General features: G+C 38.2%; 1 protein-coding gene across 5 annotated transcripts in view; it reads left to right on the top strand.

The window, feature by feature from the left end:
* The window catches only part of NUBPL (nucleotide binding protein like), an 85,609-nt gene extending 69,501 nt beyond the window's left edge, over window positions 1-16,108 (top strand). For all 5 annotated transcript variants that reach the window (XM_026849147.1, XM_026849146.1, XM_026849145.1 and 2 more), the window contains 3 exons: window positions 32-152; window positions 4,040-4,122; window positions 15,218-16,108. In XM_026849147.1, the coding sequence (XP_026704948.1) occupies window positions 32-152; window positions 4,040-4,122; window positions 15,218-15,280 (267 nt within the window). In that variant the 3' untranslated portion in view covers window positions 15,281-16,108. The remainder of the gene's footprint in view (window positions 1-31; window positions 153-4,039; window positions 4,123-15,217) is intronic.
* Window positions 16,109-16,414: the final 306 nt, after the last annotated feature.

Here is a 16,414-nt window from a genome sequence, read left to right as displayed (position 1 = left end):
GCTTGAATATTCCTTTCTTTTACTTTAACAGGTTTTAGGACTGGTTCAAAATATGAGTGTTTTCCAGTGTCCCAAATGTAAGCACGAGACACACATTTTTGGAGCGAATGGTGTAAGAGATCTAGCAAAAACCCTTGAATTGGATTTTTTAGGTAAGACTATAGAAATGATTTTATTTTTGAAGAAAGATCTAGTGGCATGCATGAGGGAAGCATTAACTGAAATATGGAACTGCATAATCCTAGATTATTCTATATTCAGACAGTGTTCAGTTACAAAAGAAGTAATAACTAAGGTAGTTGAGTGTCACCATTTTTGTATGCTCTGTTCTTTGCCAGGATCATTCTTATAAATAGGATGTGGACTAGATATGAAAATTCTTAAATTGCATCTTAAATCTCTTTTGATTTATAAACAATCCTGAAGATGAATTGTTTTGATATCGATGTGGTATATTACCTGAAATTCATTATGTTATGGATCATACAAAAATTTTTACAAATAACCAAGAATTCTATTTGATCTTCTAAAACAGACCTAAACTCTGTCCATTAATGTCAATAGAAGTTTTCTCATTTATTTCATTTAAATGAAATGAGTTGTTACATATTGAAATAGATGTAGTAATTTGAAACGCAGTCCCTTAAAGCAGTTGGGTTTATGGCCATATAAGATAGCTTGACTCTTGTATGGAAGCAAGCAGACTGTAGTGATTGTATTTAAGTGTTGAGATTAAAAGAATATGCTGAATTGCAAAATGTTGTTTCAAAAGAAAATTTATCTTTATTGAAAACAAAAATTAACCGTGATTAAACAATCTGGCATGCCAATAAGCTAAAATATACATTGATCTTTAAAATACACATTGATATTTTAAAAAGGCATATTTCAACCTGTGCTGTCAGTAAAAAGAAAAAATTACAGAATATAACACAGCGTAATTAAGTTGGTAAATGGAATAATTGCATGTGCTAATGATGTGTTTCCATGTATTACTATAATTATCTTGACGATTTTCCATAGCTAATTCATTAAAAAGAACCAGGAAGCTCACTTAGAAAGATCAACACAGAAACATCAAGGTCTGACATAAACTTAAGATAGCAAGTCAACACATAATTAAAGACATGCTTTTGGGCTATCTTTCAGTTTTCTGAATATATAAAGAGTTGTGATCAGAGCCCAGGGGGACTTCTATAGCCCTGGGTTATGTGGATGGATGCAAATCCTCTGCAAACAGTTGAATCAAACATGCATTTAGATACACAGGCACAAATCATGTGCCATGCCACTGGTCCCATGGATTTTTTTTATTATTCCCCAGGAGGGCAGAACTGATTGTGACTGTATTTAATTAGGAATGATGTGAAAAATTTACATGTTTCGCAAGGAATGGATGAGATGTATGAAGAAAACCATCGTGAAATTTACTTTCAAACTGTCAGTGAAAGATCAGACTGAAATTAATACCCCAAGGCTTAAATTTAGAATTATAGTATGTGATCTGATTAGTATGCTCCTCCTTCCAGGGATGACCATTATATAATAACACCGTATGGTATTACAAAAATTACTGCTTACGGATTTTACATTAATCTATCCCAAATGGAAGTTGTATCCTGGTGTTACTTGAATTCTGCCCCAAAGCCTTGAGAACTTATTTTATATATATATATATATATATATATATATATATATATTTATTTTTAAAGTTAGTATTTCTAAATTTATTTTGCTTATATTTCGCAATACCTGTGGCTGTTCTGTTTGTTCAGCTAAGCACCTAGTCCTCTTGTGAAACCTGACAAGGTTTTAGTTTCCTTGATAAAATCTGATAAATTCTTCAAGCTAACTGTGCAGGATAGAAAAGTATTTTCCTTTTAGTTGCTCAGAATCGGCTGCCTTTAATAATACTGAATACCTCCTTTATTTTGTTTGGGACAGAAGACAATTTGCAGTTTCCAGTACATCTTTGAGTGTATTTATTTGATATACTTTTGATTGCCTCGTATTTTTGTTGTTCCCTAAAGGAAAGTGTACCAAAGTTTGTGAGAGAGACTTTGTGCTGCGGATTGTTTCTCTCCCTGTCTCTGAAATTCCCCGATTTTGCTTTTTTAAAAGTTTGATAACCATAACTGTGACCAGAAAGCTGTACCATTGATATACATAACACTTAAGATGATGATTTCTGTACAATTCCATCCTGACTTTTGCACTTCCTCACATTTAAAAATGTATCTGCTAGTAGAACCAGCATAAAATGACTCTCACATTTTAAAAATTATTTTTGTTTTAACTTCATACAATAAATTCAAATTATTCTCAGCACTCACCCTTTGTTTGCAGTCAGCAATAATTGTTAGTATCAAAATAACGTACAGTGGCAAGTTCCCATCGCATTCTGTAGTGAAGTGCAAACACTTCATCTTCCTCAAGCCAAACAACACCCAAACAACTGTGTAGATGCTTTTGCTGTCTTTATGCTTTTGCTTAATTTATAAGTTTTTGATTTTTTAAAAAAATTAAGATTGCATTTTGCTTTATATTCTGACTTGCATGTTTTCTCATACAAGTTCTGTTATGCCTCTGTAGAATCAGCACATCTTTATAAGTATGAGGAAGAGAGAGGCTGCCATTTTGTAGTAGGGCAGTTCTTTTTGTAATTCTCTGAGATTGTTACTATTTTTTCATTAACAGAACATCTTGGGGAAAAGGTGAAGATTAGTTTCTGCATAAAACAATGGTAGGAACTGACTTCTGGGAGATGTACAAAGTTACTGTTATTCTATTAAAAACATTAAAGGTTAAAAAAAAAACCTTTCAAAGGACCCCCTAAATATATTTTTGAATGAATGAATAAACAGACTTTTATGCCTAAAGAAATTTATTTGTGACAAACAAATAAACAATTAAATTTGAAATGGACCACAGTCATCATAAGTAACAAGTTCAGGTTCTTCAGAGATTCAACTGAGTAAAGCCACAGCTTTTGTGTTTGCTATTTGGGTTTTTGTTTGTATTCCTGCTTGCTTTCAGTTCTGTTTTTTTAATCTCTTAAACTGTGTCAATTTTCAGTCAGTTTTTTTTAATATTTCTTTTTCTGACTACATTGAACTTCAGTAATTTACACTGAGCTTAATTTGGGTTAAATAAAGGTTGCTAAAGTGTATCAATTAAACTGATATATTTCTGAGACCAGTCAAGATTGAACTAAGGTAAGCTGTTCTGTCTACATCCATCCATGATGTAAAATATATTTGTATCTTCCATTAAAAGAAAGTTGGTCTTCAGTTCACCTCATAATAATCTATGTAGCAATGAACTAAACATGGGAACTTCAAATTTTCTTTAACACTGAAAAATTTATTTCAGAAAGTTATGTTTCAGAATAGAACAGGGCTGCTAACTGATTCTCCCTTAGTGTTCCTTTCCTGTCTGACAGTTCCCTACTCGTTAGAAAAGCAGAATACAAAGAAGATTTCCATTGGAAAGAAAATTGAACTGAATAGTTGTCTTACCTTTTAATTGGATCCAAGGCCTAATAAGGACAGTAACAAATGTTATTATTTGGAAATTAAGTATTCAAAGAAGTCTTTGAACAGTGATTAAAGTCTTAAAACAGCACTGAAAAGAATACACAATGAGGAGATAGGCTGAACAGTAAGTTGCATGGTGAACATTTGCCTAACACTCAAGCAAGTTTTTTAACATATACAAAATAATTTTTATTTCAGTCTGTGTTTTTCTGTGAATTCAAGGCAAAAAAGCAAACTGCCTTCTCTAATAAATGATTTCAAAATATAGTCCTTCCTATTCAGAGAATGAAAAATCCAGAATATGTTTGACATCAATCATTATACGTGTACAGAAACTGTACTGCAGCCTATTATAATTTTAAATGCTAATTTTTTGAGATTAAGTAATTCAAAGAATATACTGAACTGGAATTTGATTTTAAGTTGCTTTAGGGCTATTTTAGTGAACCATTTGAAGAAATATTAGGTCTTCACATATGTGTGTCTTGGTCTTTTTGACACAGGAGACATTCCACTGCATGTTAATATACGGGAGATGTGTGATTCAGGACAGCCTGTTGTGGTCTCGCAGCCTCATAGTGATGCCGTAAGTTTGGTGCACTGCACTTAAAACAATAAAAAGCCCTTCTCCAAAAGCAAATAGAGAGTGCTTCTTGTCATTGCTGTTTGAGAAGAAATGTGTACTGGAATGTAACTTAGGGAAATAAAGTAAAAGGGTTAGTGTCATCGAGTAAGTCAAGCCCTTCATTTTGGAATGCTGGTCATCTGTTCTGCCTCTGTGGGTTTGGTTTTGTTTAATTAGTCTGAATCATTCAGAAAAGCGAAGATTTAATCCAGATTCTGGCATGCCAAGAAGGGGAAGGTCAGTGTCAAGCCTCATGAGACCTTGCAACTAATGTAGGTGCTCTAAAACTGTCAGTTTGAGCCTTTGGTACTTGAACCTGGAAACTGTCAAAGGGTCCTATCCAAAGATGTTTGTAACAAAACCTGTGTGTTGTCAGTACCTGGGTTGTTTTCAGCAGGAAGTGGAGCAATTTACACACAAGAAGAAACGGATTTTTCAGTGCATTTACCATAACATTTTATTGCCAAAGGAAAATACGAGTTATTGAAGTGGTGGAAGTCAAATATGCAAGTCTGCAAAGAAAAGCAGTTGAACATATAAAACTTCATTAACACTGATAGACTAAGATTTTCCTGGCTAGTATTTTCTTTCTCCTCTGCTGGAGTTTGTCTGCCAAGCTCCACAGGGCAGGGTGTTGTCTGCCACATTGTGTTTGTACAGTATATGGCATGATGCAGCCTCACTCTTAACTGTTGCTTAGATGTTACCATAAAAAAAAAAAAAAAAAAAAAGTGATTAATGCTGATAATAGATGATGGAGTCAATTAGGGATAAGATAGAATGTACCTGTGGTACATTCTAATATCAGTAACCTTTCTAATACCATGATTGCTAGGTGCACGCTGCGGTATTTTTTTTTCCTTCCCACACTTTTAAAAGAAAAAAAACAAAGGGGGATTAACAGTGTTAATCCAGTGTTATTAACATACTGATTGAGATTCCAGAGGAACAGTGTCAGTCTTAAAATTGTAATACATCATTTTGTTTTGAAAGAGAAGCAACAGCACTATGACATGTTGATTTCTAATTGAATGCAATATTTTTGCATTTTGAGCAAGGCCTATGCTGATCCTCTGTGGAATAATATAGTGATCTTGAGACTAGATCCTTGTGGAAAGGAATCATTATAATCTGTATGGTAGTTTCTATCTGAAAAGTTTGATCGGCACTGTGCAGGTTTGAGTAGATGCATGGCTTAGCTCGAAGTTGAAGCAGAACAACTGAGCAAACTAAGATGGAAGGCTCACAGTATCTGAAATCTATAATAACCAAGAGTCTGTAGCCTGCAGGACTATCAATCTAAAATTCAGACTTAGGATAGCATTCTGAAAATTAAAAAAGACAAGAAAGTCTGTTGTGTTGCCATCTGTTCCTCCTTGGACTATGTTCCTGGTAACGAAAGGAGGGGTTATAAGCACCATTTGTGGCAATTAAGTTAAATATGAAGAGGAATAAAGATTGACAAATATGTGTGACACTGGGGAAAACTTTTAATATTCTCTGCCACTGTGTCTGTGAGATAATAATTCTCAGAGAATGAGGGTTTTTTTAGATGTCACTAATCTCTACAGAATGAAAAAGAATTTCCCTTTATCCCTGGTTTGCTTCTCATTTGAAAGACAGAGAAATTTATTGTTGTTCACTTACTTTTTGAAAGAAAAATTAAATCCTTATCACATAACTGATGGTGGGAGAGGTTATATAAGGTCAGATTCTAATCTTTAATACATGACACCCATCACCATGTTTCTTAAATAAACTAAAATTGTGGCTATTCATGCATGAACAATCACAGTTTTTCAGATAGAGAACAATGTACTCAGAGCTGCTGAAATTATCTCTGCTCTCGTCCCTTAAATTTACAGCATGTTTTTATTATAAAATTCTGTGCCGTTTTTGTTAGAGCACACTTACAAATCAAATACAGAATCATAGAACTGAAATAATACCTAACAGATTCAAACAGTGGGGAATAAAGATAGTGATTGACTTTTCAGAAACCCAGCATGCTGTCACACCTTCTACGCTCTGTCAAGACTAGAATAAAGGGTGTTTCTAAAATATGTTAGCTAATACTTTTTTTTGCTTACACACCTGCCATGGGGTTCAACTTGTCTTGCTGATATGTAAAAGTATAGCTCTCATTCTACACCAGAATTTGAAAATGTGTAAGCAAACTTGTCTTTATTAGTTATTTTAAAGCTTAGATGTAATTGGTGGAAACGGGAAGTTTCCTTTTCACAACTAGCAGGGAAATACTAACAACTAAACCAAACCTTCCAGAAAAAAGAAAATTATTTGTAGAATTGTGCATGTGTGAACTTAAAGAGTTCTTCCTTGGGGAAGGCACAGAATATATGAGTTTCCTACTTATGGAAAGGGCTGAAAAGCTAAAGGATGTGAGGGTTTAATGGCTGGATTTCTCTTCTGGTGAAGCTTGAGACAGTCCCCATGGAGAAATAAACAGTGTTGGTAAAACTATTTTGCTCTTGTCTGTGTTAATGTTTCTGTCAGCTTAGTTGTTTAAATTGTGACTTTTTTCAAACCCTCTTCATTTGCAAAACTTTGTTATGTGCTGTAGAAATTGGAATATTGCTATACTCACATGTTAGCCTAAATGACAGGGGCTAGCCTAAGAAAGAGAGCAGACACACCACAACAGTGTCCTTTACAAGAAGCTAATAATTTCTTAGTTTAATCAACAGTGAAGACTTACCAGACCTTTCTGGAGATAATTGAGAGTCTTGGGAGGATTTTCCTCTTCCATCAAGCAGTGGAGGTGGATTGGCTGACTAGGGCTTCATTTTTTTGCTCACCCAAATGTATGAGAGAGTCTCTAGACAACAGAAGCTAGTAAAGGAAAATCAGGAACATGGCTAAAATGGTAGAATAGGAAAAACTGTAGGGAAAACAAATGAATAATTGCTGAAATCAGGTGGCATTGATCATGCTTAGATGTAGGCAAACCTCCTAGGGATCATGAGAAGGAACCAGCAGCAAAAGAGGTGCTTGAAAGGGGCATCATGAAACTTGTGGATAAGAGGGCTAGTAAGAGAAGTCATGAAAGAATGAAGTTTAAGTTTCAGCTTCTTTCCCTTCTCCATTATTAAAGATACAGTGAACCCTCATGGCAGAAAGTATAAAGAGGCTGACTGTTTTTGAAAAAAACCCCAAATGACAGGAAACTTGTAATGGTCAATTAGTTCACATAATCACAGAATCATTCAGGTTGGAAAGACCCTTGGGATCGTCGAGCCCAACCCTCAGCCCTACTCTACAAAGTTCTCCTCCACACCATATCCCCCAACAACTCATCCAAACGACCCTTAAACACATCCAGGGATGGTGACTCCACCACCTCCCTGGGCAGCCTGTTCCACTGTCTGACCACTCTTACTGTGAAAATTTTTTTCCTAATGTCCAGTCTAAACCTCCCCTGTTGCAGTTTAAAGCCATTCCCTCTTCTATCACTGATTACCTGTGAGAAGAGACCAGCACCAACCTCTCTACAATGTTCTTTCTGGTAGCTGTAGAGAGTGATGAGGTCTCCCCTTAGCCTTCTCCTTCTCAAACTAAACAGTCCCAGTTCCTTCAATCCTTAGTGTTTTCTTGCCCATACTGTTTTGGAAAACATTTGCAGTCTATTAAGGAAAAATACTTTGAGTTCACCCTCCTGTTCTATAAAAGTCAAGTAGGATATATTGGAAAAGCAGGGGAAGGTGAAGGGAAGCAAACTCAGTGAATCATATATAGCTTAGAGTGTTGGATCCCCAGATCACACAGCCTGTGCAGTATGCACAAACTTACGTGCAGTGTAGTGAGCAATTTATATCTTGGGTAGGAAAAAGAGCCAAACTTGTCCTGGTGCAAAGAAAGCAGGGCCTGTGGCTGGAATGTCATCCTATCCAGCTTGTGATAAAGGAGCTCAGTATATGATGCAAACCCCACATACTTCTTGGGGGAGGTTCTGTTACTGTCCAGTTCACATTTAACAGTGGGAGATTTTTTCAGCCCTCTTGCAGATTACATATAGTCATATGTACTGGTGAAGGATTTTGAGGCCAGTAAATTGCACACAGCTCTATAAAGGGAGAAAAAAAGCCTAGTCAAGTGGAAAGCAGGGGCATGAGGCATCAGCAATCTGACATAACAGAGGAGAGTAATTCTGGTTAAAAATCTCTTTTCAATTAAATTAGAAATGTTACAGACCTTACTGTGGTATTATTCAAAGAGACAGGTGGAATTTATATTCAGAAAGACTTTTTTTCTAGAACTGTATGAAAGGGTGATGTGTGAGAAGGGTAAAAATGTACAATCTTTTAAAGCCTGCAAGAAATATTTGGAGAAAAATTGAAGCAGTGGTAGCAAATAATGTTTGCTGCTGTTTAGCTGTCATCAGTAATTCCATTTAAAGTGTGATCTCTCCAGAGTGTGATATCTTTAAAAAAAAGGCAAACCCCAAAGAAGGCTGCATGATGTGATTTATAATATGTCTTATCGTCGAGGCTTCCTTTGAATGGTCGCAGTAACATTTGGTATGTGTATGTTTGAATCCTTCATTCAGGGTGTAGATAGTACAATGCATCATCACACCCTCATTTGTGCTTTATTCTGCTGAAGAAAATGCTGAGTGGTGGAATAGTCTGTTTGAAGGATGTTACTATATTACATTTGAATTGCTCTGTTCTACTTAACCATGTTTTCTGGTCAAGATGTCTTTTTTTGATGTACGTAATGGCACCTGAGTGATGTACATGCTTAATGGCACCTTGAGGCTAGCAGTGTTTCCAGATGAGGCTCCCTCGGAGGACAGCTTGGCTTCTGCAGCTGCTCATATATAGGATTAACAGGAAATTTCTCACAAGCAGTAAGGATTTTTTTTTTTTAGGTATTGGATTCAGGAAGCATCCAGTTTACTTACCCATCTCCTCCATTTCATGTTGTAATTTATGGATTGACTTTTATCATCTCATTAAATCCTCTCTCTGGGCGGAGACTTCATTGCAGCTTGGCAGGAGTTGCCAATACATGCAAAGTAGAAACTCATGGTAGAACTGCCCAGAGGAGGACGGACTGGGAAAGGCTCTGGGCCTCTTACAGCAATCAAGAATTTCTCTGGGTGACATGAAGCTTTTATCTGAAGTGGAAACTCATTTAAACCTGTGTTTATCGTCATGCTTTTACTGCCTTCTGAGTTGACCACAGTAAAATACAGACATTGGAGGGCAACTCCAGTCATGCACTAAAAGTAGGAGTTCTGTCAAAGTAACAAGCAATTTCCATGGAAATTAAAGCTATTTAAAAATCTGATTGAACTGGAAAATGGACTGTGGTTGAGTAAAGGGAGTGCTAATAAGAACAGAAGCTATCACCTGTTATTATTTTCATGTAGATGATAGCTAAGTCTAGTATTTGTCCTTGTGTTAGTCACTATTTGGTTTGTTGCTTATGGTTTCTAGTTTCCTTTAGCAACAAATAAAGTATAAGCCCCCAACAGCTCAGTTGAGCAGATTTAAATACCTTATCCTTCTTTACAGGTCTATACTTGTAAAGCATCCACAGTGTTTGATATTCCAGACAGCTGGGACTTGCATAGATTTTCCTTTGGATTGCTGAGCTGGATAAAGCATCTTAATAGTCTTGGAGTCTTTTAATCACAAATAGAAGTCAGAAACCATGTCAGTATCAGTGATAAAAGGAGGACTAGGGAAAATGTGGGCCCCCTCCAGAACGAAACAGGAGACCTGGTTACCCAGGATATGGAGAAGGCTGAGGTATTCAATGACTTCTTTGTCTCGGTCTTCACCACCAAGTGCTCCAGCCACATCACCCAAGTTGCAGAATGCAAAGGCAGGGACTGGGAGAATGAAGAACCACCCACTGTAGGAGAAGATCAGGTTCAAGACCATCTAAGGAACCTGAAGGTGCACAAGTCTGTGGGAGCTGATAAAATGCATCCACAGGTCCTGAGGGAACGGGCAGATGAAGCAGCTAAGCCACTATCCATCGTATTTGAGAAGTCATGGCAGCGCGGTGAAGTTCCTGCTGTCTGCAAAAGGGGAAACATAACCCTCATTTTTAAAAAGGGAAAAAAGTAAGACCCGGGAAACTACAGGCCAGTCAGTCTCACCTCTGTGCCTGGCAAGATCATGGAGCAGGTCCTCCTGGAAGCTATGCTAGGGCATGTGATAATTAAGGAGGTGATTGGTGACAGCCAATATTGCTTCGCTAAGGGCAAATTGTGCCTGACAAATATGGTCAGGCATTATATTTTGGAGCTGAGCAGTGTGTTCAGAACATTTGGTGGTTAAACAATTGCAGACTCCCAATGTTGGTGGGGATGTGAATGGGTTGACAAGGGAAGGTGAGGTATAGCAACAGCTTTCAGCTCATGCCACTTCTATGTGGGAGTCCTGGGTGGTGAGTTTGTATGTTGTTGCTGGGTCTGGCAAGGGTGAGTGTTACATGGACCATGTAACTCATGGAAAATTGATTATGAGCCACCAGTGTGCACTCACAGCCCAGAAAGCAAGCCATGTCCTGGGCTGCATCAAGAGAAGTATGGCCAGCAGGTCAAGGCAGGCGATTCTCCCCATCTACTCCACTCTCTTGAGACCCCACCTGGGGTACTGTGTCCAGCTCTGGGGTCTCCAACACAAGAAGGACATAGACTGGCTTGAGTGGGTCCAGAGGAGGGCCATAAAGATGATCAGGGGCCTGGAGCACATCTGGGGACACTGTGGGGACAGGCTAACAAAGTTGGGTTTATTCAGCCTGGAGAAGAAATGAAGCAGCCTTGGAATATTTAAAGGGGACCTACATGAAAGCTGGGGGGGGGTCTCTATCAGGGAGTATAGTGACAGGACAAGGGGTGATTGATTTTAAATTGAAAGAGGGTAGATTTAGATTAGATTAAAGGAAGACATTCTTTACTATGAGTGTGGAGAGACACTGGCACACGTTGCCCAGAGAAGCTGTGGCTGCCGCCTCCCTGGCAGTGTTCAAGGCCAGGCTGGACGGGGCTGTGAGCAACCTGGTCTGGTGGAAGGTGTCCCTGCCCATGGCAGGGTTTGGAACTAGATCATCTTTAAGGTCTCTTCCAATCCAAACCATTCTATTCTGTGATTTGTACTCTGTGGTGTACTTGGCCCACAACCAAGTGATGGGATCAGTATGCTTTTTCTGAGTTGTTTGTATGCAGTGGTTTGAGTGAGGGTGAATGTGCTGTCAGTTCCTGCCTGATTTGACTTTGTTGATGAGTACACTGCATTCTGTATTTGTGTGGCCATTGCACTAGACACTGAAAGCCACTGCAGTGAGCTGTTTGCAGGCTAAGGTCTGCACTTCAGTGAAAGGCAAGCTAGCAGGTCAAGCCAATGCAATCCATGAGAACAGGGCAGACTCAGCTGTGACCTGTACGGTCAGTTTTCAGTAATCTTAGCAGTGATGCACACTTCCGTCATGGTTAAGATTTTTAGGGAGAATTAAATTCTGTAACTGAAAGGCTGGCATTTCTCTAGGATTACTATAGGGCTTAATTAGATGAGCTAATAAAAAGGCAGTTTAAATCTACCCCATGTTTATTATCCCATGACAGAGTAATGAGTGAGGATGTTCTGATTATTCAGGCTAAGTAGGACATTTCAGTCCTTTTCCTGATGAACTTCATTACAAGTTCACCGTTTCCTACTCCACAATCTATGCTGTCATTAGTCACTTCATCATCTACTGTGCCTTCCAAGGCCTAAGGAGGTTTGTGATTTAAAGAATGCTGTGCTCTTCTGGCAGTGTTTGTACCAGTGTTGGAGAGGTAAACAATCTCTAACGTGGCCATTATTCGAGATTCTGTCACCTTTCACCTCTACCTCTGCTCTCCCCAGTGCTGCTTTCAGACCCCAACTAGGCAGCGTTCGTAATGAACGAGCCTGGCCTGTTTTTAAGGGCATTCTGTCTTTCTGTGCACTTCTTCATCAAAGCATGGAGAATGTTTGGCTTCCAGCTAACTGGTATGTTACTGTTAAATATAAAGTTGTCCATCTACAAAAAAATGCTTTCAGAAAGACAGTCTATAAACCGTTTTTTAGAGCTTCCAAACCATAAAGGGGACAACTGATCTGTAAAGTTCACTTTTATCCTATTAAAATTTAAATGGTTGTGAGTGATGAATAGGAACTCATCCTTTTCTTTTTCTCCTCTGGCTTTCCACCCAAAAAGGAAGTAAAAAATCCTCTCCATTTTTCAGCTGCAACCCATCTTCTTTTGCTTAGTAATGATGGAATAAACAGCTGAACTGAGCTGTGCAGTCTGTCTACAGATGCCACACTGAAAAGATCATGAGTAAGAGAAACCATTCAATGCATGTTGTGTCTTTTTAATGTAATGAAAAGCATATTGACAGTCACTGAGATTCCATTTAGACCTTTCATATATGTTGATTGATAGGTCCTCACTCTTGGCTGCATGATTTCTTCAAAGATAGGAATCTAAGGGTTGAAACAGTTGATTTTGTCAATGACAAGTTACTGATAGGATTCTGTAAGGAAATGCATGAGATACTGGTCTGTTCAACACATAAAGTAGTGGTTTAGAGAAACAAAAAAAGGATGCTTAGCAGGTAAATCCGATTGCTGGTAGCACTAGAGGTAGGTAATACTAGCACACTGGCTACAGATTGTTGCACCAGGAACCTCCTGTTACGAAGCAACAGATAAGCTACTTGGCAAATGAATCAGTTGTACACTGTGCAATCATTGCCCAGACACTCATTAACAGTGCTTTTTGGGGAAAAAAAAAACCTAGTTTTTTGGGATGTTGACATAAGGTAACACTTAGACAAACCATCAAGTCTCCCAAGCTGGATATCTGGTTGCTGCCTGGGTGGTTATGGAAGTCTGTGTTCCAATGACCCTTGCCAGTGGTGTCTTTGGCTGGATCAAACGAGACTCCCTGAACTGCTGTTTAGCTCAGTTTTAACAATGCAGCTAGTCCATGGTACTATATGACTATTGTAGCATACACATGATCCATTGCTGCTGATTATCTTGATTAATGTACACAGCATCTCCTATCTTAGCGATGTACAAAGCCACTATCCTATGTTACTATTTTGGCACCTGCAGGAACAATTTCTACAGTCTATTTATCATTCTGTGTACAATTTGACCAGCTCTGGAGCAGGAACAGCCTGGGCAGTCTCTAGAAGGGGCCAGATTTTCCATGCAGGTTGTGAATTGACTCATTAAAACACATTAATTAGTCTGTGCAAAGTGGAAGCTGCTTGCAGGACTCTTCAACATAGTCCAAAATGCCCACCTGGAGCGCTTCTGTGCCAGTTAGTCAAACACATAACTGCAAAGGCAGCTTGACTTCAGTCACCTTATTTCAAGTTGGTCCATTGTCTCATCTAGGCAGATGGCTAGCTGGGGAGTAGCTAGACCACCCAGGGAATTAATGGCGATATGTGGTGGGTGTTGCATAGGGGCACAGCTGTGCTACCCAACTGCACTGCAGTTATACCCATAGGAGAAGTTTGAATTTCATGCTTGTGACTTCAGTTCTGTAGTTCTTGCCACAGAGTCATGCATGTAGGAGAAAACAGTCCTAGCTTGGCACCTGCATTCCTTACAAACTCAGAAAAGCTGGTGTGAGCACTGATACTGTGAGACACTGAGGCTGGGAGTGCCAGAAAAGAAAACCTGACAAGCCAAAAGCAAGCCCTAGAAGAGAGGTAGACCTGTTAGGGTTGCCTGACCCTGCTAAAGGCAGAGTAATGAAACCTGGTTCAGACTAGTGACAGTTTGTGCTAGTGGCCCAAGTGAGAGACAGACCTTCTCTTCCTGACCCTGTGGCATCAGGCATTTGTTAGTTTGCTATTTTAAAGGCTCATCAGGGATGCGAGGTCTAACTCAAGGTTAGAGCCATCTAAGAGTGCTGCAGGAGGCAGGAGAGATTGGTGCCGTGGGGAATATTGTGGTGATTTCTTCCAGTAAAACAGGGAAGGTTGTCAAAGTGGGCTCCATATGCAGACTTACATAAGAAGATGAAGAAGTAGCTTGGTTACAGTCTAACAGAGTAGAAGCAAAGCTGAATAGCAGGGGAGTTTTCTGTTGTACTAGACAAACACGGAACATGATGTACCAGCTGGAAATTGAAGCATGACAAATTCAAATTATAGATAAGGTGTACGTTTTTAACAATGGAAGTAATCAACCTTTGGAACAACGTACAAGATATATATATATATAGATATAGATATATATATACACATGTGCAAAGATACTCTTTTAGTTGAAAATCTTTGTATCAGGATTGGAGACCTTTCTAAAAGCCGTGTTCCATTTTGACTACAAGTTATTGAGCTTGGTGCAGGAATTACTTGGTTTCATTTTGTGGTTTGTTCTGACTTTATACACATCTCAACATTAAATTCATGAATACTGATGGTATCTGACCAGATGCTGCAGGTTGGTATGAGAGGGAGATTTTGCTCTATGGATTCTGGTGTTGCACAATTAGTTCTTTCCAATACCCACTTCAGTCTTTTGGAAAGATGTCTTTTTTTTTGAGAATACTTTAATGTCTGTATAGGAGATACTGGAGTCTAGTCTGTAATGAATTAATTTTCTCAAAAAATTTTTCTGGAATGTTGTTGTTTTCTCTGATTCTCAATCCTGTGCACAGTGCATCTCGAATCTTTAGGTGAGGGAAGTTTATAATTAATAGTACCTATGGGACTAAAGAGTCGTCCTTCTCAACACTTCTCCTCCAGAAGACTATTGATTCTGTTTGCTATTTAAGACAAATTGTTCAGTCAAGTTCTATTCTCAGAATAATAACCAAGGTAAATTTTACACCCCACCCCACCCCAATTTTTTAAATAATGCTTGTACATTATTTTATTTATTAATGCATCATTTTTCTTTAATGCAAAACTGGCTAAATTGAACCCATTTATTGTAATGTTTCTGATTTTCTTTGAAGGTGTGTGAAAGAACAGACACCTAACAAGATGTAAAATATTACAAAAGGTGCTAAATATATTTTTCTGTTTTTACAGGCTAAAGCCTATCTAAAGATAGCTATGGAAATAGTAAGACGACTGCCAGTACCTCCTGCTTGAAGTGTTTATCACTGAAACTTACCAAAAAAGCGATCTTTTGGTGCGACCAATGCAGACGAGTCCGACCTAATTATATGGATGCCATATCTAAGAAGGTTTTTTTATGAGTTAATTGTGATATTCAGTTTTTCAAATCATTGTTTGGCCATGTACAAATGGACTGAAGCATGCAAAAGATGGTAGACAGCGTTTAACTGCTGGATTGTAACATCATCAAGCAAGAAGGGATGAAGTACGTTTTTCACATATGTACTGTTTTAAGGTCAAGAATTAAAACCAGCCACTCCAGCCAAGCAGAATGATGAGAGGGATGCCAAGGCATAAGTCCTACTTAAAAAATGACAGTTGCAATACTCTTAATTTCTGTCAGTTTTGGTTCAGTTTTGGTTAACTACCAAGTTGACCTTAAGTTCTGCAGATTTTAAGAAGCAAATTTAGTTATGTAACTGCAGTACTTTTGTGTTCATCTTCAAAGAAAATTTAAAAAATTCCACGTATACTCTGAATTCTTGTGATGGATCATGAGCAAATTCATTTATTATTGGATAATGTTCGATCATGAGGCAATTCACAGTTTAGTGGAGAATGGATTACATGACCCTGAGGCTTATTTCCTGAGTCCTTTTCATTGTAATGGACCCAGACAGAAGACTAGGTAACCAAGGTCTTCACTGAAAATCAGGTATTGTGCCCAAGCTTAGTCTGCCAGGGGATGCAAATGATCAAGATAAATTAAATTTATCATTGCATATTCCTATTACAGTGGAGCAACTTGGAATTTGAATATAAAGGTGAATTTGTGAAGTAAAAAAAAATTTGGTCTTCAAATTGTGTGGCCTTCTATTTTTTCATTACCTTACATTTCTGCAATCTTTATTTTTGTGTTGGTGTGTGGAAGTGGAAGAATATGCCTTCAGGGAATGAGTTTCCATTTACAGTTAGATGTTTGAGTTGACGTTTAGGCTTTTTCATTTACATAATCAAGTATGGGTATCTTATACATCTTAACTGTACCATACTGGGAATTTAACCATACTAGGGAGTTCTGCTGTTGACCTCTGTGGGACCAAGAATTTCCTGGTAGTCCAAATAATTGTTCATGATTTTGGATGTAGCTGTTTTTTCTTACTGAAC

This window comes from Athene cunicularia, assembly GCF_003259725.1.
Source record: "Athene cunicularia isolate RWA chromosome 5 unlocalized genomic scaffold, athCun1 chr5_part1, whole genome shotgun sequence".
NCBI classification, from domain to species: Eukaryota; Metazoa; Chordata; class Aves; order Strigiformes; family Strigidae; genus Athene; species Athene cunicularia.
This window is presented reverse-complemented; position numbering and strand designations above follow the sequence as displayed.